Source organism: Silene latifolia, chromosome X, assembly GCF_048544455.1.
Source record: "Silene latifolia isolate original U9 population chromosome X, ASM4854445v1, whole genome shotgun sequence".
Taxonomy (NCBI): domain Eukaryota; kingdom Viridiplantae; phylum Streptophyta; class Magnoliopsida; order Caryophyllales; family Caryophyllaceae; genus Silene; species Silene latifolia.
This window is the reverse complement of record NC_133537.1, coordinates 338273621-338298346: the sequence shown is the minus strand read 5'-3', so window position 1 is coordinate 338298346 and position 24726 is coordinate 338273621. Positions and strand designations below refer to the sequence as shown.

General features: G+C 38.2%; 2 protein-coding genes across 2 annotated transcripts; one reads left to right on the top strand and one right to left on the bottom strand.

Moving 5' to 3' along the window:
• The first annotated feature begins 15370 nt into the window (after nt 1-15370).
• On the top strand, nt 15371-17202 carry LOC141619259 (protein VERNALIZATION 3-like). Its single transcript, XM_074436286.1, has 4 exons — nt 15371-15571; nt 15977-16038; nt 16306-16346; nt 16883-17202. The coding sequence occupies exons 1-4, from the start codon at nt 15371-15373 to the stop codon at nt 17107-17109; spliced, it is 531 nt and encodes a 176-aa protein (XP_074292387.1). The 3' UTR covers nt 17110-17202.
• A 1361-nt stretch (nt 17203-18563) lies between these two features.
• Nucleotides 18564-24443, bottom strand: LOC141619258 (acyltransferase GLAUCE). The gene is made up of 2 exons (XM_074436285.1): nt 23879-24443; nt 18564-19725 (listed from the first exon to the last, which is right to left on the bottom strand). Exons 1-2 carry the CDS (start codon nt 24335-24337, stop codon nt 18826-18828), a joined length of 1359 nt encoding a protein of 452 aa, XP_074292386.1. The 5' UTR covers nt 24338-24443; the 3' UTR covers nt 18564-18825.
• Between the last annotated feature and the right edge of the window lie 283 nt (nt 24444-24726).

Below are 24726 nucleotides of genomic sequence, written 5' to 3'. Positions count from 1 at the left end.
TAGAGTATATCTCGTACGAAAGCACAGTTTTCTAGATCGTTTGGTATAGATAACTTAACAACTAAATTAACCAAGTTGTCAAACGTTGTCGACGTTTTTCATAAAAAAATGGCAAAATTACAATTTACCACCTATTATGTTCCATTTTTTTTTCCAAATTACCACCTATTATGTTCTATTTTACAAATAACCACCTTATTTTAAACAAATTCCACACCATTCTCACTAATTTTTCATTTTTATAACGGTTTTGTGTAATTATCGACTCGACCTCATTTTATCGTCTTATGTAAATTTGCAATGACCAATATACCCTTATTAATTGTAAAAAATGGAACATAATAGTCGATAACTAATCCTTTCCCCCTCTCCCTCTTACCCTTTCACTCTCTTTTACTTTTTACATGTTAAAATTACAAACCCCCTAACCACCGCTGCCACTATTGGTGCCACCACCCCTGCCACCGCCGCTTCCACAACCCCGCACCACCGCAACTGCCGTCGCCCACAACTACATCACCCCTCCCCCTCTTGGTCTTTCTTCTCATTTTCGTTTTCTTCTTATTCTCTCTTCTCATTTCCGTCACCTACCACCGCACCACCACTCCCCCTCCACTCACGTCACCGTCCACTCTAGCCAACCACTACACTAACCGTCGCCACCATCCACTAACCACATCGCCCGATTTGGTTTTATTTCTTAATCTTCAATTTTGTCCAAATTTTCCATTCGTTTTTTTAATTGATTAATCGATGTGAACTTATGAAATGTGCGTGTATGAATTTTTTTTTTCCTTGTGTTGGGAGGTTGTCAAACGTTGAACATCAACGTTGAACATCTAGCACAAACGTCCAAATTCAACGTTCAAGATCATCGTGAACATTAAATGTCAACAGCCACCACTAGCATAAACGTCAACATTCAACGTCCAAGGCAAAAGTAACGTTGGGTATCAATGTGCACCACGAGCATAGACATTGACACTCAACGTCTCCGGCCCAATAAGACGTCAACATTCATCGTCCATGTCCATCACAAATGTCGTGTTTCAATTTTGGTGTCCATAACAAACGTTGGGTTTCTATTCAATTTTACACGATTCATATTCATTTCATACTATGCAATGTGTGATTCAAACACTAAAAAAAAATCAATTCGATGATTTATATTTCCGATCATTGATCGCAATTGATTTCGATGGTTCGTCGTTCTCCATGGATTGTTGTATGCAATTGTTGTATTGTTTATTTTTTTTTTAATTATTTTGTTATGTGGGAGAATTTGGGAGAGAATTGGATAGAGGGATAAAGTATCTGTAAATAATAAAGAAAGGTTGTGAATGTATATTTGTGATTGATGATGAGCAATGATACAAAGGTACATATATATAGTTATAAATTAGGTTAATAGAGAAGCAACAAACTAGAGAATTAGTCTACTGTAAACTAGGAACTAAAAGCTAAAGACTAGGAGACTAAACAATAATACACATGTGGAAAATAACAACTAGCTAGAAAGAGGGAGAAGGACTTGGTTTCGGTTGCTGAGTAGTTGTTCGTTCAACACTCCCGCGCAAGATGGACGGTCGGAGATGAAGACCAATCTTGGATGACAGAAACAGAAAACGAGTCTTGTGGAGCGGTTTTGTTAACGTATCGGCTAACTGATCGGTACCATTAATGTGCTGGATACGAATTAAACCGTTCTGTACCTGCTCCTTAACAAAATGAAACGATAGTGCCAGATGCTTCATTCGAGAATGAAATACGGGATTTGCTGAGTAGTATGTCGCAGAGATATTGTCACAATAAATCACAGGCGACGAGGGCTTTGAAAAACCAAGCTCAGTAAGTAGAGAGACTAGCCATAGTACTTCAGAGGATGTGTCGGCAATAGCTCGAAATTCGGCCTCGGTGGTGGAACGAGATAGAGCTCGTTGCTTCCGGGAAGACGAAGAGATCGGGTTACGTCCAAGATATACAATGTAACCAGTTGTGGAGACGTAATCCTCGGGGTCACCACCATGATCCGCATCACAATATGCATGGAGATTGAGAGGGGTGTCGTGGTGGAGGTGAATGCCGAGGTGAATTGTGCCATGGAGGTAACGAAGAACACGTTTTAGGGCAAGCCAGTGGAAGGAGGTTGGGTGGGTAAGAAATTCTGCAAGTTTATTAACCGGAAAGGCAATATCGGGTCGGGTGAGTGACAAATATTGAAGGCTACCTACAATTGCCCGATAATCCGCGATATTTTCAACTGGTGCATTCGGTTCCTTGACGAGAGGTGAGTGAGCTATCATAGGCGTGGTGGCGGGCTTACATTCATGCATGTTAAATTTATGAAGTAAGTCTGACACATACTTGGTTTGGTTAAGATGGAGACCGTTTGGGGTTGGGGTCACCTCGATACCAAGGAAAAAGGACAAGGGGCCGAGATCTTTCAATGAGAATTTGCGGGATAGGTCATCAATGAAAGTACGTATTTGTGTCGGGTTTGGTCCTGTGATGACGATGTCATCGACATAGACTAGTACAAATGGGGTATTGGTTTTATCATTTAGAATAAAGAGAGACGGGTCAGAGACCGAGTTTTTAAATTTTAATTGTAATAGGTAATTTTTGAGCTCGGTGTACGAATAGCTTTTTGTAAGTGACAGACATAGTCGGGTTTGTCCGTATCTACGAACCAGGGTGGTTGGTCCATAAAAACATAATCGGTTAGCTTACCTTGCAAAAACGCATTATTCACATCGAGTTGATGGAGGGGCCATCGACGAGTCACAATGATAGACAATACAAGGCGAATTGTGGCTGGTTTGATGACGGGGTTAAAGGTTTCCGAATAATCAACACCGGTGCGTTGATGAAAACCCTTGGCAACAAGTCTAGCTTTATGTTGTTTAATAGAACCGTCTGGGTTGTACTTCACGCGGTATACCCATTTGCAACCAACTTCGTTTTGAGCACGAGATCGAGAGACGAGGGTCCAGATTGTATTACGAAGGAGAGCTTGATTCTCGTCAAGCATGGCGGTTCTCCATCCTGGGTCCATCAAGGCTTGTTTGGTGGTGGTGGGAGTGGCATGAGGGGTTGGGATAGTGGCGGTTTTGGCGTGTTTCGAGATCTGGGCAGCGGAGGTGGAGGTGGACTTAGCATACTTTGGGTTCGGTTTTATAATGTTGTTAGATAGACGAGTGGTAACACGGGAGGAGGGTGGAAGAGGAGGTGGTGGTGTGGGGGGTGGAGATGGGCTGACCGTGGTGGGAGGACCAGAAAGAGGAGTGGTGGGAGGAGAAGGAGTGTCGGGTTAGTTTGGTGAGGGTGGTTCGGGAGTGTTGTCGGGTTCAGGAGGGGGTTGATCAGGAGGGGGTTGTTGTTGGATGGGCAGGGCCGGAACAAGGAGGGGAATGGTGAGCTCACACCTTCGTTCAGCGGTGGCAATGGGTGACAGGGTGGAGTTGAGGAGTGATGTGTAAGGGAAAATGTGTTCTATAAATCGAACATGGCGAGACGTGTATAGCTTAGTGGCGACTGGATCATAGCACAAGTAAGCACTCTGAGTATTTGAGTAGCCTACAAATACACAGGGGGTCGATTTTGGGTCTAGCTTATGAGCCGAGTAGGGTTTGAGCCACAGGTAACAGAGACAACCGAATGGTTTTAATTTTTGGTAATTCGGGTCACGACCAAAAAGGATTTGGTAAGGGGTTTTGTTATGTAAGGTGGATGTAGGAAGACGATTAATGAGATAGGCTGCAGTCGAGAAAGCATAGGGCCAAAATTTAGTCGGCATTTGAGCATGAGTAAGGAGAGCAAGACCTGTTTCAACCACATGTCGATGGCGTCGTTCGACAAAACCATTGTGCTCGGGTGTGTAAGGTGGTGAGGTGAGGTGGTTTATTCCGGCATCAAGGAGGGTCGGGTTTAATTTTTTGTATTCTCCCCCATTGTTAGAATAGAATTGTTTAATTGGTTTTTGAAAATAATTTTCAATAATGTTCTTAAATCGAGTGAAAGTGGTTGTTGTGTCGGATTTATTTTTTATGGGATAAAGCCAAAAATAGTGTGAATAATGGTCGACAAAAATTATATAATATTTGAAGGAGTCGATGGATAAAATAGGTGAGGTCCAAACATCGAAAAATATGAGATCAAACGGTGCAGTGGACTTTAATGTGGAAATCGAAAAGGGTAACTTGTGGCTTTTATTGACTAAACATGAATTACAATGCGAATAACTTGAAATACGGAAATTGAAAATAGAGTTTAAGTGTTTAAGTATAGCATTGGAAGGGTGTCCCAGTCGAGCATGCCACAAATTGCTGGGAGACGAACTAAGGCTGGAGTAGCCGCGGGGCGTGGTGGTGGATGGTTGCCATTGATAGACGCCATCTTGAAACGGTCCTTGGATGAGAATCTCACCCGTCAAGCGGTCCTTAAAACAAAAAGAAAAGGATGAGAAACAAGCAATAACATTATTGTCAAAACAGAATTGAGAGACAGACAAAAGGTTTCGAGCTATGGTTGGAACGACAAGAAGATTGTTAAATAAAAGAGAGCGAGAGGAAGAGGGGGTAGTGAATGAACCGTGGTGGGTGATTGGAAGGCCGACCCGTCACCTATAATTAGGTCATCCGGTCCTTCATAGGGACCATGAAGAGCGAGGTTCTCGAGATCATTGGTAATGTGGTGCGAGGCACCGCTATCAACGATATATAGGCAGAGGTGGAAGGGGTTGCAGCGGTAGCGGTGTGGGCTTGAGGTCGGGCCTGTTTGGGTGGTGGAAACGAGACCATTGGGTAGTCACGTTTGAAATCGGGGCAGTCACTAATAACATGGCCTGTGTCGCGGCAATATTGACAACGACCTTTAAAGGGTCTCGGGTTCTGGTTGTTGGCAGGTTGGGTCGTGGTTTGATGGCGGTTGGAGTTGGTGTGTGGGTGATAGGTACGGTTGTTGTTCGAGGAGTAGGTGTTATTGTGGTTGTAGCGAGAAGTATGGTGTTGATAGCCACGGGATGCAACGTTGGCAGTGGGTGAGAAGGTGGTATTGCTCGGTTCTCGTTTGACAACAAGTTCATGTTGGATAAGCCTTTCATGAAAGGCTTCAAAAGATATGGGTGTGTCTCGAGCACGGACCGCATCAATGACGGTTTTGTACTGCTCAAGAGGAAGGCCATGGATGATTTGAGCGATGATGTCCTCGGCATCCATGGGTTTACCAAGATGCGCGAGTTGATTGGTGCAGGATTTGATGGCAAGCATATACTCGGAAATCGTGTCATCGCCAAGAGTAATATGACGAAGATGATCCTTAATTTGAAGTATATGGCCACGAGAAGGGTTAGCATAAGTGACGGCTAGGGTTTGCCATGCTTCATGAGAAGTATTGGCATCAAGAAGAATGGGTGAGACGGATTCGTGGAGTGTTCCGGCTAGAGCTCCTAGGATGAGGTTGTCTTGTTTAAACCAGGTAGGCTGGGTTGGGAACCGGTTCAGGGTTGGGTTTGGCTTCGGTTGCGGGTGGGGTGATAGTGGTGGGTGGTGGTGGGTTCGTTCCATCGAGGTAGGAAAATAAGCCATAGCCTCGAAGGAGTTTCGTAATTTGGTATTGCCAAGATCGGTAGGTCGATGGGGTAAGCTTGATGCAATTGGGGAAGGAGATAGAGATGAGTGGTTTTGTTGGTTCATCGAGGTTGGGAATAAGGGAGTTGTTTTGGGTCGACATAATGGTTGCGTGAAGGACAACGGAGACGATAATGGTTAGGATCGTTGAAGGTGTGATACCATGTAAAGAATAAAGAAAGGTTGTGAATGTATATTTGTGATTGATGATGAGCAAATGATACAAAGGTACATATATATAGTTACAAATTAGGTTAATAGAGAAGCAACAAACTTGAGAATTAGTCTACTGTAAACTAGGAATTAAAAGCTAAAGACTAGGAGACTAAACAATAATACACATGTGGAAAATAACAACTAGCTAGAAGGAGGGAGAAGGACTTGGTTTCGGTTGCTTTGTAGTTGTTCGTTCAACACTATCAAGGGTATGTTAGTTTTTTTTTTAAAATAAAAACGTCGACGATTCATTACAAAACGCAACCCCAAAATTAATGGTGTTTGATAGATGTATCAACTCAACCAAAACCTTAAGGTTTTGGTTAAGTTGGTTCATCTATCATGGTATCAGAGCCAGTGTGACCGTAGGTCATGGGTTCGAATCCTGGCAACCTCAAAACCTCTCAAAAACTCGAAGTGGAACCCCAGCACACGGTACGCGGGAGCCGATGCACAACTAACCACTCTTCAAGCCCAACGGGCATTTGAGTGAGGGAGCGTAATAGGAATATTTATAATAGTTGGGCTTCAACCATCACCTTAAGGTGATGGTTGAGACCCAACTATTATAAATATTCCTATTAGTGTTAAACTGTATTTTAAATTTAGATGTAAAATCAACAATTTTTAATGTGTAATAATAAGAGGTAGAAAACACAAATAGAAAATTTGACATTTTTAGCTAGAATAATTTCGGACTAAAAACAACAGCATTAAGAGGCCTTGATCTTTTGCCAATTTTTTCCGTGCTAGAGATCTGTGAGCTCTACATTGCTGCTAAATGTTTTCGGGTGAACCCTTCTTTTCTTTGACGAAGGTGGAGTTGGGAAAATATTTAGACTTGCAGTGGTAAACTTTAGGATGAATTCCAAACTGGTGCAGAAATACTCAGATTGAGGTAAGAGGTATGGCCATACCAGTGTCAGAATTGGCTACATATCCAACTGTTGAATCGACATGTCTCAAATTATGAAACTCTGAGTCCTAGTCTTAAATGACGATACTTTTTTCTGGCAGATACCTAGAGTTCTCGAAGCAATCCATGTTAATACAGATCAAGAACCTATATCATACCCTCGGACATGGGGTATGATATTTGGAAATCTCCTTTTACGGAAATATGAGGGTATTTCATAAATTAATTGAGCCGACTCTAAAAAAAGGCATTCCTATCAAATCTTTCTAAATGAGTCCGAGTAACATAACTAGCAATCTTGAACTTTCTTGGGTCAGTTCTTTTGATTATGTCCAAGGGTCCTCTGATTCTAGGTTTTGAACCATGAAATTGAAAGTGTGGAAGGTATGAAGGGGTTGTTGAGTTTGTTTCATAAGCAAAAACCTTTTATCTCTTTTTTTTTTCCTTTGCTTTTCCACTTTTGAATATAGAATAAAAAATATATTTGAAAAAAGTATATGACAAATTATTTAGGGATTTTTTATGAGCATAAACTTTATATCTTTTCATACTCTTTATCTTTACCATGCAACATGATTATAAAAGTAACAACTTGAAAAAGGAGTGAAACACTCAATATAACCATACATTTAGTATCTTATCGGCGCCCTTTTTCTCTTGTAGGACCACTCCGACTAGGGACTTGAGTAGCTAGTTGACCATAACTTACTCGGACTAAAAACATGGAGACATTTCATAAAATAGTTGAGTAGATACTTAAAAGGCACCTGTGTTGAAACTTTCTAAACGAGTCTGGGTAATATAACAAAATTTGAACTTTGTCAGTGTGGTTGTTTTGATTATGTGATTATGTCCAATGGTCCTCTGATTCTAGGTTGCTAGTTAGAGGGGAACTCCATTTAACTTCGGCTTTTTGTTTGGTTGTTTGTTTGGTTGTTAAATCTTCAAAGCAATCATGGTTTTACTTGGTTAGAGCCTATGATGCCTTGAATTGTGATATTCAAGAAGTATCCATGAGCTTAATGTCCAGCATTATTTGATTTCAAGATATTTATAAATATTTTTGAAAACCATGTTAGAATCGCATATAAGCCTGGGCCACATCCGTCGGAGGAGAGAGTGTCCGCTTTATAAGTTCAAGGAGGTTTCATCCCAAAATCAATTGGCAATGGGAGAAGTAGCCCCTTGGATTATAAGCTGGATCACTCTTCTCTATTTCTCTAATGTGGGAGACCTACATGTGATTCTTCACAAACCAGAATTGAACTACCATGAAATTAAAATTGTGGAAGTATGAAGGGGTTGTTGAGTTCATTTGATAATCACAAACTTTTCTCACTTTTTAATTCTTTGTTTTTCCCACTTTTATATGTAGAATAAATGTATTGAAAAGGGTATATGACAAATTATTTAGGGATTTTTTATGAGAATAAACTTTATATCTTTTAGCATGCAACATGATTATAAAAGTGACAACCTTGAAAAAGGAGGTGAAACACTCAATATAACCATACATTTAATATCCTACCGTCCTTTTTCTCTTGTAGGACCACTCGGAATATAAGTTAAGACTTGAGTAACTAGTTGACCATAGTTTAGAGTATGAACTCAAATACTCAATAAAACAAAACATGTAGTTTCTTATCACTCCTTTATTCTAAGTCCCCCGGGTCTATGCATTCCCGCACCACCACATGGACCATGTAAGCCACCCCTTTCGGGGGCTGCAGTGGCCAAGTGATCATCGCGCCAGCTGGTAGTCGAACTCGGGACCTTTCAACTCCTGCATTTCTGCAAGTTTCAAAGTTTAACCCGGCTATCACTGGACTAACACCACTTGGTTTGCTCTTGCAACTTTGGCTACTTTAGATTCACTATAAATTTCATATGTGACGCACTATCCGGTATCAAAGCCAACTAACTACTCAGTCAGTACCCCTTTAGAAAGATACTTATGTAGCTGAAAACTAGGTAGCTTAGAATAAGCACATAGCAAATTGTTCTTAAATAGTCATCTTTTAGTCATTTCGTTATAAGGAATAGAATGTAGTATCTCGCTGCTCCTACTTAAAAATGAAGTCGTAACCAATTTAAAAACGGAAATTAATTGGGAGAAAATGGTGAATCATGATCTACAATTGCCTGGTTTTTAAGTGTTAAAGCTTCAAATGATCAAGTGCATTGCTTTATAAGAGTGTTAAATACAGTATTATTGTTAGGTCCCATATTCTGTTCTTGTTTAGTTTTGGTTTGGCCTAGGGATTTCATCTGTTGACAGAAAATTGCTGGTTCCTGTCATACAGAATGTTAACTCTACTAATTGAAGATCATGGTATGTAGAATCAATCTACTCACAGTTTGCTTATCCTTTTCAACTTTTTGTGCCTCAATGGGATTGATGCTATTAGTTTGGGAATTAGTGCCAAGATTTAGGGAGTAGCGTTATGAAAGGGCTTAGAGTATTGGTAAAAAAAAAAAGTAGTTGTACTTGTACACAAAATAATATCCCTGCAAAAATAGACGGTTATGGGTGTGCAGGTGATGCTGGTTAGACCTGTACTCGGGCCGGGCTGGTTAGGGGGCGGGCCGGGCTCTTCTGGTTAAACCCGGGCCAGGCCAGGGGGAAGGGACGGGCTTGGGCGGGTCGGGCTGGGGTATGCTTGACCCGGGCCAGGACCCGAGGCGGGCAAAGGACGGGCCGGGCTGGTGGGCCTTACCATTTTATTTTTTTTATTTTTTATTTTTGCTAAAATGGCGTTCCAAAGCCGGGCCGGGCTGGAATTTCAGGACCGGGCCAGGCCAAGATTAACGGCGGCTATGGCCGGGCCAGGTCAGGCCAAGTTGCATAAAATAACAGGCCAAGGCGGGTCGGGTCCGTGCCGGGCCGGATCAGCCCATGCTGGTGGTTGACAAATGGGTGGAGGGTGGAAGTGGTGATAATGGGATAGAGTAGGCGGTGGCTGAGATGGTGAGTTGTGGTTGAAGTTTCGAAAAGGTCTATAGTGGTGAGGGAGGCTAATGCCAAATGGTTACTGTAGAAAGGGCTTGGGGTGCTCAAGGACGTGACTGGCAGTGGCAGTTTCTATGACTGGGAGGAGTTCATAAAGAGAATTATCGATGTATTATTGATAAAATGTTGGTTGTTTTCGAATGATTACATTGATCGGTACTTATAGTACTCGAAAGCATCTGAACACAATCACAATATTTTCTAATATTAATAATATAATAGCTTATTCAATAATATCGATATTATTCTGATTCTGTAACAGAAGGTAAGGCTGTGTATATTCGACCCCCTCCCACCTACTTTGCAATTTACAGGAGCCATTGAGACAATGTCACCGTATTTAACACGAGGCTGGATTAGTATTGCACTTTAATATCCTTTCCGATTCCCAAAAGACTTAGGGGGCGTTTGGTATGGGAAAGGGTAAGAGAATGAAATCAAGAAAGGGTAAGAGAGGGAAATGAATGGGATCACCCATATTATACTTGGGTGTTTGGTTGACAATTAGAGGGAAATGGAATTAAAAGCCAACATCCACCACCTCCACCACCATTACCCACCACCTACCACCATTATCTACACCGACACCACCATAAGTAGCGGCGCCGATGATCTTCCTCACGGTACCCCACGACGAACCTAATCACCGCGCCTCACGCCCTCAACAAACACCGCAATCCCGACCCCAAACACCTTATTCATTCTAAAAAATCCACCACAACCCTTCGAAAACCCCTCCCCCACCCCTTAAAACACCAGATCTGGTGTGGCCGGCGTCGGGCGGTTGTAGTTGTGTGGCCGAGGAAGGTGTTGGTGGTGGTTGGTGGGGTGGGAGAGTTATTGAAGGTGTTGGTGTGGTGTTTAGTGGTTGAGGATATGGGGTAGCGTGGACAAGCGGCGTCGCTGGTGGTGGTTGTGTCGGCGTCGCTGGTGGTGGTTGTGTCGGTGTGGTGGGTGTAGGGTGTAGGTGGTAGTGGTTGACGGTGTGAGAGGGTGTGGTGGGTATTGGTGGGAGTGGTAGAAATAGGGAGTAGGAGGAAGAAGGGATTATGGGGTTATGGGCTTACCCAAGGGGGGGAGGGGTATGGATGAGAATGGTTTTGGGGGTAAGGGGGGGGGGGGTATGGGTTACCCTTTCTTTGTGTCAAACAAACAACAACAAAAGGAATCAACCATTTTTATTCTCTTTCCCTTTCCTTATTCCCCCCAACCAAACGCCCCCTTAGCTATTTGACTTTACGTGGTTTTCAATGCGACACAGTTACACTTTTTTATATGTTATATTTAGGCAAAATTACAATTTACCACCTATTAAGTTCCATTTTTTCCAAACGGTTTTTTCCTATGGTACCCTCGAACTTTGGCAGATTACACATGATACCCCTCCTTTTAACTTTCTACATATGGTACCCCTGTGCTTACGTTTTTCTAACTAATAACTCTTTTTTTGGTTATTTAATACACTAATAATACATAAACCTTATTTTATACAACTAACTTTAATATCTAAATACCCAAACCACCCATTATCATCATCTTCTCCAAAATCACCCCAAAAACTTCCACTTTTACCCACCATCATATCAACCAATGATCATCTTTGATAACCACTGCCCACACCAACAAAAACCACCACCAACCGCCAACAATAACAACATCACAACCTCACACAACAACAACAACGACCACCACTCAAAAAAAAAAAAAATTCAAATCTGAAAAAAGAAAATTCACCAAAAAAAAAAAGTGAAAGGCGGCCATCGTCGACCAGCATCACCGTCAACCACCTTGCCTCCTCCAACTACCAACAATCATCAGATCTATTTTTTTTTTAATAAAGGAATGTCGGCCATCGTCGAGTGGTGGCGATATTCAGTGAGAGACGACGAGTTGCGCCGACGAGTGGTTGCTTGAACTGCGGGAGCGTCGATGGCAGGTGGTGGAAGAAAGGATAAGAGGAAGAAGAAATGCGGAAAGAGTGTGCGGTGGTGAAGGTTGTGCGGTGGTAGTGCGATGGATGTCGATTTTGGTGGTTACGGCATGGTGGTCACGGTGTTGTCGGGTGGAAGGAGTATGGAATGAGAGAGGAGGGAAAGAGGAGAGAGGTGATATTGGTGGGTTGCGGACTGATTTGGCGACGTCAGCATGGTGGTGGCTGTGTGGTGGCGTGGCGTGGCGTCGGCATGGTGGCGGCAGTTATGAAGATGATGATGTTGAATGGTATGGTGGTGGGTGAAAGAGGAGGTTTTTCTAGAGTGATTTTGAAGAAGATGATGATAATGGTAGTTTGGGGCTTAAGATATTTTATTTTATTGTATAAAACAAGGATCTATGTAGTATTAGTGTATTAAATAACAAAAAAAAGGGGTCATTAGTTAAAGGAGTAACGGAGTGATGACGGAAGTTTGGCAAAGGGCATTCTGGGAAAGAAAAACGTAAACACAGGGGTACCATTTGTAGAAAGTTAAAAGGAGGGGTACCATGTGTAATCTGCCAAAGTTCGAGGGTACCATGGGAAATTTCCGTTTTCCAAATTACCACCTATTATGTTCTACTTTACAAATAACCACCTAATGTTAAACAAATTCCACACCATTCTCACTAATTTTTCATTTTTGTAACGGTTTTGTGTAATTATTGACTCGGCCTCATTTTATCGTCTTATGTAAATTTGCAATGACCAATATACCCTTAATAATTACCTACCCTCCGTCCCTCCCCATCAAATTCTTCCTCCTTTATCAATTTCCCCTTATAACAGCTATCTCCGTCCTCTGCCTTGCCCTTCACTCATCCACCAGCAACAATGAAACCGAGTCTGAAACATCTACTTAATTGAGCACTACACTAGCAATTCACAACCATCCTCCACCTACTTAACGCAATTCGACCACCATGGGTCCTCCATTCACGCACCAACCAAGAGCAGCGTCACCGTAACCGAAACCAAGTTCGAATCAATTCATGCTTACAAATCGAACGCCGAAGCAACAGCCTCGTCGCTCACCGGAGCCACCGCCACCTCTAACCTCCCTTGCGTTGCTATCGTTGACGGAACCCAATTCAGATCCCTCGCACCACCTCCATTCGTAACCGCCGCAACAGTAGCTCTCGAGAAACCTAGATGCCGTGAACCACCATGGCTCGAATTGAAGTAAATAAGAAAGAAAGAAGGAGGCAAGGAGGGGAGTCAATCAAGCAAGAATGAACAATAGACAACAAACCTGAAGTTTATGGAAGACCCTCGGTTTCAATTGAATTTCTGGGTTTTTGGATTTATGGGTTTGTTTGAGGTTTGTTTTTTTTTGTTTCAGTTGGATAAATGGGACTGAGAAATAGATCAACTGGTCTCCCTTGTGACGGGTTACCATTTGTGGCGGATATTTTGTGAGATAAAATGGTAACAAAATGGGTTAGTGGAGAAAGGGGACCACATGAATAGTGTTACAGAAAGAGAAAAAGTGGGTACATTGTGAGGTAAAGTGGTATCCGTCACAAGCTTGTGGCGGATATGTCATGTCTTCAATGAGATTTTGTGGAAATAGATAGTGAGGGTAGTAATTAAGAAGGGTACATTGGTCATTGTAAATTCACATAAGATGATAAAATGAGATCGAGTCAATAACTACCTAAAACCGTCACAAGAATGTAAAATAAGTGAGAATGGTGTGGAATTTGTTGAAAGTTAGGTGGTTATTTGTAAAATGGAACATAATAGGTGGTAAATTGTAAAAAATGGAACATAATAGGTGGTAAATTGTAATTTTGTCTTATATTTATTAACTAGTTTTGTTGAAAATATATAATTGCTAAAGATTGTTTAATTACAAACATTTTATTTTTTTCATTTATTTCTCACATATTCATAATCTTTGTGAATAGAAGAGATGTAGAATAATTCAATTCTCTTGCTTGAAAAATGATTGCACGTTTTTATATTTTATATTTTATGAAGTTGATGATCACGAGTTAATATTTAAATAAGTATTTCATACCAATTACATACTCCCTCCTATTCTAAATAACTCTCCATATTTCCTTTTTCGTCTATTCACAATACTCTCTCTATTTCCTTATTTGGCAAACTTTTATACTTATTTTAATCACTCCACCCCACAACAATACCCCACAATACTCATATTTTATCTTATTTTAATTGTCTTACCCCACAACAATACTTATTTTAATCACACAATACCTTCCGTCTTTCCAATCTCCTACCCCACTACAATACTTTACCATATAATACTCCCCTCCCATAAATCACGTGCCCTCTATGAAAGGGGAGGGTTATTAAGAATAAGAGGGAATAAGACATAACCTATACTCCACTTAGTCAAATTATTCGTCACAAAAATGAAAACGACTTGTCAAGTCCAATCCTATTGGAGGACAATTCATGGATTATACAACCAGTTGTATATGTTGTACGGTGTAGAATATGAGATTTGTGATAAAGTATCCGAACTTTATGTTAAATAATATGAGTTTTATTAGAAAGTATTGCACTCATGCATTTACACATTAAAAACATGAACTTTGAATTAGCTCGGAAAAAATACATATAAGCTCAAATTCTTATACCTTGTTTGTACAATGCTTATGGACTTAGAGCTGGCCAATAGCACGGGCCGACCTGGACCCAGCCCGTCTTGGCCCGTTATTTTATGCAACTTGGCCTGGCCTGGCCCGGCCCGGCCTTAGCCCGCCGTTAGCCCTGGCCTGGCCAGGGTCCTGAAATTCCAGCCCGGCCCGGCCGGCCTTGGCCTGCCATTTTAGCAAAAAAATAAAAAAAATAAAATAAAATGGTAAGGCCCGCCAGCCCGACCCGCCTTTAGCCCGCCTCTGGTCCTGGCCCGGGTCAAGCATATCCCGGCCCGACCCGGCCAAGCCCGACCCTTCCCCCTGGCCTGGCCCGGGTTTGACCAGGAGAGCCCGGTCCGCCCCCTGGCCAGCCCGACCCGGCCCTAGCTCGGCCCGAGTACAGGTCTACTTATGGTACAACTAAATGTATAATTCTATTCGGAGGAAGTCCTTTTAAAGTCCTACATGGCTACATACGCCCTCCTCATTGTTGCACTTCCTCCGTCCACAGCTTCTCCCATTTCTTTCTCTATAAAAATATATATAATCCGGGTCCGTTTTAATCATTTGTTTATCTTTGACCAAAATACATAGCAAATAATTAATCGAGACGGAAGGAGTATCCAGTGAGGCAAATCTTCTTGTTAGCTACATACCCATACGTGTGTTTTCGTTGGTCAGATAATATCTAGCATCCCACGAGTATATATGCTTTGAAGTCTGAACCTCTGACTAGCTAAGACATAAGGTGGCCCCCTCACTGTAAGGAAAAGCATGCAAGCATTGAAAAGAAGAAGGAACAAATGCTATTGCTAACTAGTACTACTGATGCAACATAAGATGCAAAAACAAGATGGTGTTTGTACTCTATTATTCTAGAGTTCGTTCTCTTATTCTTTGTCTATATAAAGCTTTACTAGGGTTAACTTGTTTTTGCCAATTAAGCACTCAACATTTCTAAATTTGGTTCCCTAGCTTTCTATAAATAGAAATCTTGATTCTTGACTTTTTTCCATCATGTCTAGATTACCAAGAGATCCACTAGTCATAGGTAGAGTTATTGGGGATGTTTTAGATCCTTTTAATAGGAGTGTTGATCTTAGGGTAAATTATAATAGTAGGGAGGTTAACAATGGTAGTGAGTTTAGGCCTTCTCAAGTTGTTAACCAACCTAGGGTTGAAGTTGGTGGTAATGATCTCAGAAATTTCTACACTTTGGTAAGGCTAATTTTCCGTAGGTCTTACTTAAGACCGTCTTAAATTAAGACATTTTTACAACATTCTTTCACTTTTACCTTTATTTAATTCAGCTTTGAGAGTCGTCTTAAAATTAAGTATGTCCTAAATGAGAATCGGTTTCTAATTTTAGTCTTATCCGTGTAAAATTTCGACTTGCTGTGATTTATTGTTATCTTTGTCAGATAATAGAAGGGAGATATTGTAACTGAATGGCGTACTTTTATTAATGAATGTCATCGTATTTATAGTACAATGACCTGGATAATATTCCGATAGTATGCTACTCATAATATCTCGTAATCTATAATAATTAACTAACTTATTCTAATAATATATCTTCTAATATCTCTAATAATCTTCTTTGTTGGTGCATGTATTTTGCAGGTGATGGTGGATCCAGATGCTCCAAACCCAAGTGATCCAACTCTAAGGGAGTATTTGCACTGGTGAGTAAGTAAGCTTATATCAACTTCTAGGGTTTTGGTTGTGCATGTATATATAGGAGTTAGTGGCGAAGCATGCATCAGTGCATGTACTAGGATTCTAGGAATAGCGACTAGCATTGAGAACTTTTTTGCTTGTGACCGTCTTAAGTTAAGACGTCTCACATATAACTCCCTTTCTTTTTTAACATTATTTACTTACATGGTATGTATTGCTTCAGTAACCTAATACGTGCGACATGTCTTGTTCAATATTCGTGTGGTTTGAAGGTTGGTGACTGATATTCCAGGGACTACGAATGCAACATTCGGTGAGTCCTCAGTCCTTAAGTATACTCTTTTATATAAACATGTTTTAGTCACAGTTGTGATCGAGAGATCACGGGTTCATATCCCTAGAGCGGCCTCTTGTCAAAATAGTAAGGGAAGGCCTGCCCCTATCCTACCATACCCTTATGGATATTGTGGGACTCTTCCCCTGACCCTCGCGTTGCAGGACTCCATCATAATAATTTATCCAAAAATTAATTGTTAGGAAAAATCTATACTTTTCTAACACAAACCTTTGTTAGGAAAAGTCTCGAATTGTTGTGTCGTGTTTGTTACTCATGTATAAAACTACACCCTCATGATTTAGTGTTTTGTGAGGTTTTTCATGCATAAGAGTGGATGTAAAATTGTAAAATAGGACATACGATAGGTTATTCACAAATTCTTATTTCGGAAGGACGATACCTAACCATTTTATGGTCAGATGTGAACATTTAAGCCTTAATGTTCAATAGGTAAATTTTGAGACCAAGGGTTTAAGACTAGTTTTGTACTAATATTGGTGCTACATGTGTAGGGAACCAGGAGTTTGGGTATGAGAGTCCAAGGCCATCGTCCGGGATACACCGATTCGTTATTGTGTTATTCCGGCAACTTGGTCGGCAAACCGTGTTTCCTCCGGGATGGCGTCAAAACTTTATCACTAGGGACTTCGCGGAGCTCCACAATCTTGGCTTGCCGGTTGCTGCCGTGTATTACAATTGCCAAAGGGAGAGTGGTTCCGGCGGACGAAGGTTGCCCTAAACCACTTCTTGATGTTCTATGCAACACCTATATAGACCTAATTAACGGAGTAATACAGTATGTTGTTATTTTATTCTCTATTCCATTTTGCATTATCGGTAAACCTTGTTTTTATATAATGTAAAAACATTATATAATTAACTAATATGTTGTTATTTTAGAGAGTGGATTCTCGATTCCACTTCTTGACCAGTTTTTATATAATGTTTTTACATTATCTGTAAACCTTGTTTTTTTTCTTTTTTTCAAATGATCCACAAAGTGACAAAGGCAGTATAAAATCAAGGGGGATTCGAACTTCAGACATATTATCCATTATACCCTCGGTAGCTTACGAGGTTACATCTATCCCTATATTTAAAAATCTCGTTAAAAATTTTGTGTGTAAGTGTGAACTGTAAAAAGGAGGTATATATATATCAATTTTTATGTTTCCGAAATTTGAACTGAAATCATAAATATCATCGAAACATGCGTCATAAATCGGGATTCTTATAAATTACGGAGTACATATGCATACTTCGTAGGAAAATGAGATGGTGTGTTTAAGGTTGGGTCTTTTATATCCATTTTCCTATTTCTTTAGGAGGTTTATCAAAGCTTATTCAAGCTGGCCAATTAATCTATCAATGGGCCTGAAAACATCATCAAAGACGTGGATAGAAACCATCTTCAAACGCAACTTTATTATTTCATGGGCTTGTGACATCCCATGGCTAATAATAGATTTGAATCTTTGATTACGTCCAGCATAGGGGTGTAACCCAGCTCGAGCTCGGCTCATATTGTAAAAATCGAGTTCGAGTCCGAACCCGAGCTCTTGAAATTAGGGCTTTGGATCGGCTCATATAATATTTTACGCGCCCGAACCCGAGCTTTGTTTGCGTACCATTTTTTTGAGCATTATTTTAATTATAACGTAATTTTTGATTTAAAAATTCAAATTCAAACGAGAATATTATCTTTTTATTAGCTTATAATAACAATTATTATGTAATTCATCTTATAAACTAATATTTTAATTTATTTATTTTATAATTGATACAATTTAAGTAAATATATTGAAAAACATTATGTAATTTTAAAAATAACGAGCTCAAACGAGCTCCCGAGCCGAGCCTTAGTGTGCTCGAGCTTGGCTCGGTTTGGGCTCAGCTTAGTTCGAGCCCGAGCTCGAGCTCAGTTTGACCGATCTCGAGCCGAGCTTTGACCGAGCCGATCCCGAGGGCTTGTCGAGCAGGCTCAGTTCATTTACAGCCTTAGGTCCAGCATGAAATAGATGGCAAACACATTAGCTATAACATTTTATCGTTAAACGGTCATTTTTTATTATATAATGACGATATTTTCCCGTCTTAATCGTAAGACGAAAAAGACTGGTCTTAAACGAGAATTTGTGTGAATCAAATAGCATAGTAAAACTTCCCAAATCCCAACTATAAAACCAACAACCATAGCAAATTAAACTTCTGATTAATTTTAACTTTCAGTACAATACATTAATACAATAATCCTTAATAGAAAATTAATACAATAATCCTTAATAGCAAATTAGCAATATAAATAAAATACTCCAAAATAAAATATGCATCATACACACATACCCATACAACCATTACTTTTTTTTTTCTCTCTTTCATAAGATTATATTTTAATGAAACGTAAACAACTGGTCAAACGGAAGGGACTATCGTCAAACCCGGCCATTTCCCTTAATTATCCAGATAAGTACTTGTTGAAAAGAGCTTGGAACTTGATCATCTCCTTATGAGGAAGAGTAATCAACACATTAACACCACCTTTAGACTCATCAATATCAGGGAAAAGCAATATAATATCCTTCCTATGATACACCAAAGGACAACAATACTTAGGTTTACCCCATGGATAATCCACAACATTAAACCCTAATCTCCACCAAGATGATAATAAGAATTCTCCATGTGGAAACCCTTTATGTAATTCTCCCCAATCAATTGCTGACCTGGCATATTCATTTGTCATTCTAGCTGTGCCTTCAGAAACTAACTCGACTAACCGCCCTAGCGAAGCTTCCTCCAATTCCTTACATGTCGCGGTTGCATATGCTGTTAAAACCGCGTTACCAGTAAATGAGGATGGCAATGGTGGGTTTAGTCTCGGCCTAATATCAACTGAAAAGAGAAAAGTTGATGTCCTATCTTTGTTATCATCAGAAAATAATGATAAGGCCTTACACCGCCAAACCAAGGCGGAAATGACATTAAACCCGGTGACCTTACCGGGTTTATTTTCATTTTTGGCCTTGGTCTTAAGGGCTAAAATGTCATTTTCCGATAAGCTGAAAATCTTGAAGTCCAAATCTTGTGGGGAGTCAAAGACATTAGGGTTTTGGTCACTTTCACCTTCTTGGCCTATGGGAATTTTGAGTTCTAGGAGCTCTGGATGTGGGAAGGTGACACGTGGAGGCGATCTAGCCGCGAGCATCTCACGTTGGTTGCATGGGATTAGTGGTAAGGGCTTGTCACAAGCTAAGGCAGCTAGGTTTTGTATGAAGTATTTGAAGCTAGTTCCATCAAATATTGAATGGTTGGTTTGAAGTCCCATTGCAAATCCTCCACATTTGAATGATGTCATCTGAAATTGTTGAGTTCCATACAAAAGTCCATAGTTAAAATGATTAATCTTCAACATAAATAAAATAAAAAAAAATAATAACATAGTTCCTCCATAATTATTACATGATGTTCCCGTTTGACATTTTGAGCGAGTTTTTTGTTAAAACATATAATTTTTATGAAACATTTCTTTGTAGCAAATGTAGATAGTTTTATAACTTATCGAATGTTTCTTTAACTGTCTAGATATTTAATGTTAAAGTCTGCAAATGTTGACCATGAAAAGTCAAATGGGAATATCATATAATTTACAGAGGAAATAGTAATTTGATATCGATAACACAAATTATCGAATACACGTAAGATTGTTTTACGAGATACAACAGTCTTATTTAGTTATGGGAAATGATAAATACAACCCATTGGGTTGTATTTAAGCATTTAATACCCTTCTAAATTTGGTATTAATTTAAAAATTAGAGAGTAAATTACACATAAATCAATGCAATTAATGGATGTATTAATTATTTATTTCCTCTTTTAGTTGCTTAAATACAACCCATTTAGTTATACTCCATACACCTATTTAGTTATTAGTTAATTTATTGCTATAGAGAATAATTAAATGAGTTGTACTTCCTCCATTCAACTCCAAACTACCATAGTACACTTTTCACGTTTGCCAACGCATGTTTTGCGCGGTAAATATCATTAGCTACGTATATGCAAAAATTATAAAAGTTACATATTTTTAATGTACTCGTAAAGACGAATCAAATAAGATCCCACAAGAATATGTTTTCACTTATATATTGAGAGAAAATTGCAATTGAAGATTCATTTGTGAATAGTATGCAAAAACCAAATTGGTAGTTTGGAGTTGAATGGAGGAAGTATAAACTATTATTGTGTCATAGTACGGCGTATAACAGTTCTATACATAGTCGTCGACATCTTAGTTTTTTTTCCTTTTTTAGTTTCCTACAAACACTTTATTAAATATATGTACCCTAAATTCACTACTTTAAACTGTAGGAGTATGTGCTTTTGTCTCTGAATAAGAGAAAATATAGAATGGGAAACAGTCATGTGGTTTTCAGGAAGATAAAAAATGAGCCAATAATAACAACACAAACATTATGAATTCTTTTAGTTGGATAAATTTAATACCTTAAAAAAAAAGAAAAAAAAAAGTAAAGCAAGTAAATGACATTATTATTGAACTTTAATGCCATCTACTTCTTGTTGGTATTGCTAGGTGTGGGGGCATGCTAATTTACATGGGGGTAAATTTTTGCAAGTTAAACACATTTTTACACCAATTCATAGTAACATGCTAGACTTCTTGTAAGTTCATTATACCCAATCATTTTTCACGTACCAAGAAAAGTTCTAAAGGTTTTAAAATCGTAATTGTGAGTAACATATATGTACTAACATACATACATTTAATCAACATCAATTGTCACCATCGAACTAACTATTAATTGATAATAAACACCCGACCATTACAAAATCGTGATGATTGTTACATATCTCCTTATTAAGTTATTGTGCCATTATATCACGAAATAATTAAGAATAGAGTGGTCACGGTATGTCACACCAGATCACATGCTTCATCATCAACCAACATGATCACCAACACACCAACCTATACTATTAATTATTAAGGTATAAAATCATTAATCGGACATTCAGACCGGCCACATCAACTTATTCGTCTATTAATTTATACTTTTGTCGTTAAAGAGTGTCACGATTATATCCTCATAGGTAAAACACAACAATAAGCAAAAAATTATGTATCACAAAACGAACTTCACCTCATTTACCATGCACCATGAAATTGGTCTTACTTAAGACTATTTTAACATAAAATTTCTCATAATCTATTTTATTTATTTCTTTATTTTAATTAAATGTGAGAACCGTCTTAAGTTAATACGATCTTGAACAAGCTAAGAATTGGTGTGCATCATATATGTATGCTAGGGTAAGAGTAATCTAGCTAAGAATGTACTCGTAACCAATAATTTTAAGGGTAGGTAATATTATTAATTGACCATCATGTTGTTAAGGAGCTAGTAGTGTAGGACACTTTATGTGTCTTGTTTCATTGTTGGTGAAGTTGGTGCATACATTTATTGGGAGATGACGTACAAATTAAAGTAAAATTACCATATAATCATACACCACACAAATACTAAGGCAAATGATCGTATTAAATTATGCCATGTTTTGCTCCAACTTATATTATTCTCACGTATTAATATCGCATCTATAGTAATAATTTAATTCATTCTCTTATAAAGACTAAATTATAAATACTCGTATTTTCTAATTTAAGATAAGCTTATATTTATATATTCCAAAATACTACTAAATCCATGAGTATTTACGACAAATGTGAAATGTGAATTTAAAATATATTCGCGTACAAGTTTAAGATTATTCACATAGTTTAGGCTCTGTTTGGTAGCGCATTTCAGGTACCTTTTTTCATCGAAGTAGCTTTTTTGACAAAAATTTCAGGTAGCTTATTTTCTTGAACGCGTTTGGCAAGTAGCATTTTATAACAAAAAAGGTACGTGAAATGAAATGCTACCTAAGTTAGCATTTGGGATTTCAGGTACCTGATTATATTTTGCTTACCTTTTTTACCCTTCAACTTTTTATATATTACTACAATATTATTATTTTTTATATTATGATCTTAAATAAACCCAATTAAAGAGTTTCTACGGAAATGAAAAGCGTCCGTGAATCTGTGATAATATCAATACTTTAATTCAGGGTGCAATTTAATTAACTAATTCTATGTATGGTTTAATAGAAAACTTACTTCGTATCCATAAAATACATTTTTTTGATAATATACTGTTTGATATTTTTTTACGTTATCGTGATATTTTAACTATTGTTTCGTCATTTTGAAACATGTTGAAGACTTGTGTAATTATAGTGAAAAAAATTACATTTTCTTCTAATTACTAACAATGCCAACGACAATAAAACAACAATAATAATAAAAACATAAATGATAACAATAATAAGCCATGTCCTTTTACGTCATTTGACCAAATATGATCAGCTACCTTTTCAGCTAGTCTTTCAAACAGTTTTAATAAAAATCAGGTACCTTTTCAGGTCGTAATTTTCAGCTACCTTTTCAGTTACATTTTCAGGTTTCAGGTAACTTTTCAGCTAGTTTTACCAAACGGAGCCTTAGACTTAATTGAGTTTTACTTTTAACATTTTATCTTATCAATGAAATTTCATGAATGAAAAACCATATTAGTTACTCCGTACTTCGTATTAAATACATGATTCATCAGAAGTATCAAAGTGTAGTCCAAAATTATTTTTCTCATACTTTTCTTTCCAAAGTTTACTACAAATTATAAAACAAGTTCAGACTTCAACCGACCTCGTTTATATTTTGTAAATGAAATCCAACTCATCCTACGTAGTAGGATAATATACCTTGCGTTTATGCATGCATTATTGCTTGTTAAACTTTACTTAGAAAAATAAAGCGTTGTTACATACTCCGTATTATGCACTGTTCTGAAAAATAAATAATAATACTCCGTAATGTAATGATCATAAGTACAACTTTTTTCGAGGATATATATAAATATTTTTGAATTACTTATATATTTTGTATTTGATCTATCAAAATATTACGAGTATGCCAACAACAATAATATCGAATATACAAGGACGCGTACTATATGACATATTTTATACCTTTAATTTTTCTACTGGTAGGATATGGGTAGCAAGTAGCAACTGTCCTAAAGAACACAAGAATTGATCATTAACCTACGTTGAAATTTATATTCACCGTTTGAATAATAAATCCACCCACATTTTTACTAAAAAAAGCAACTATATGAAATATAGAAGAGGAATGTACGAACTCTTTTATACAAAATTAAGCAAACATGATTATTGTTGGAAAAAATAACTTTTAAAACAATTATTTCATGAAATAAATTTTCCTAATAAATGCATTTTCTAACAAAATCAGATGATTGTACATATTAATAATTTGATTAACTCAAATTAAAAAATCATTATTATCAATAATGACGATAAATTAAGTAAATTAAAAACAATTACGACGAAATTAAAAATAATAAGGGATAATAATTAGTATTATATACCTGAACAATGCAAAGGGGATGATCATCAACTTTTAGGGCATCATTCATTTTCTTAGTAACAAGTTGTTCAAAAGATGGATTAGGGTAAACCAAATCACCAAGTTCTTCCAACTTAAACTCACTACTTGCTTCCACAAATCCAATACCGGCATTTTTGCAATCAATCTCGAGTCGACCCGTCTCATGATTAAGCTTAATTCTTCCTGATAAAAAATAATAAGGGACTAAAATCTTTTCTAATGCATTTTTTATCGTCTTAAACGCGATTTTTGGAGGAAAATCGGGGTTTTCTGTAAAGAAATGTATGGTTTGGACGTCGAAATTGAGAACTTGATCAATGTTGGATAAAAACATGGATTTTTTCTCATTTTCTTGAGGAGAAAATAGTAGAGTTGAATCAAGTATAGTAACCTTAAGGTCTTGAACAAGAGGTGGAGGTCCTTGGTATAGGGTTCCCATGATATTAGTATTATTATTATTATTATGAGATGTTTTTTTTTTTGTTTTTTTTAGTGTATTTCTTTTCCTTATTTTTTAAATTTAGAAATCTTTGTATTATGATATAGGTAAGCTTTCACACAGACACATATATATAGATGCATGTGTGGTACTACCTCCGTCCCGGTCAATTATTGTCCTTTATTTGGTTTTGGCAGATAGACCGAGGAAAGAGGAGATGGTCAATTATTAAATGACAAGTAGATCAAATTGTGTGTGAATGATCAAATTGTTCATCAAGTTCATTCTTAAAATAGAAATGACAACAATTGACTGCGACGCCCTAAAATAAAATGGGATAACAATTGACCGAGACACCCTAAAATAAAATAGGACAACAAATGACTGGA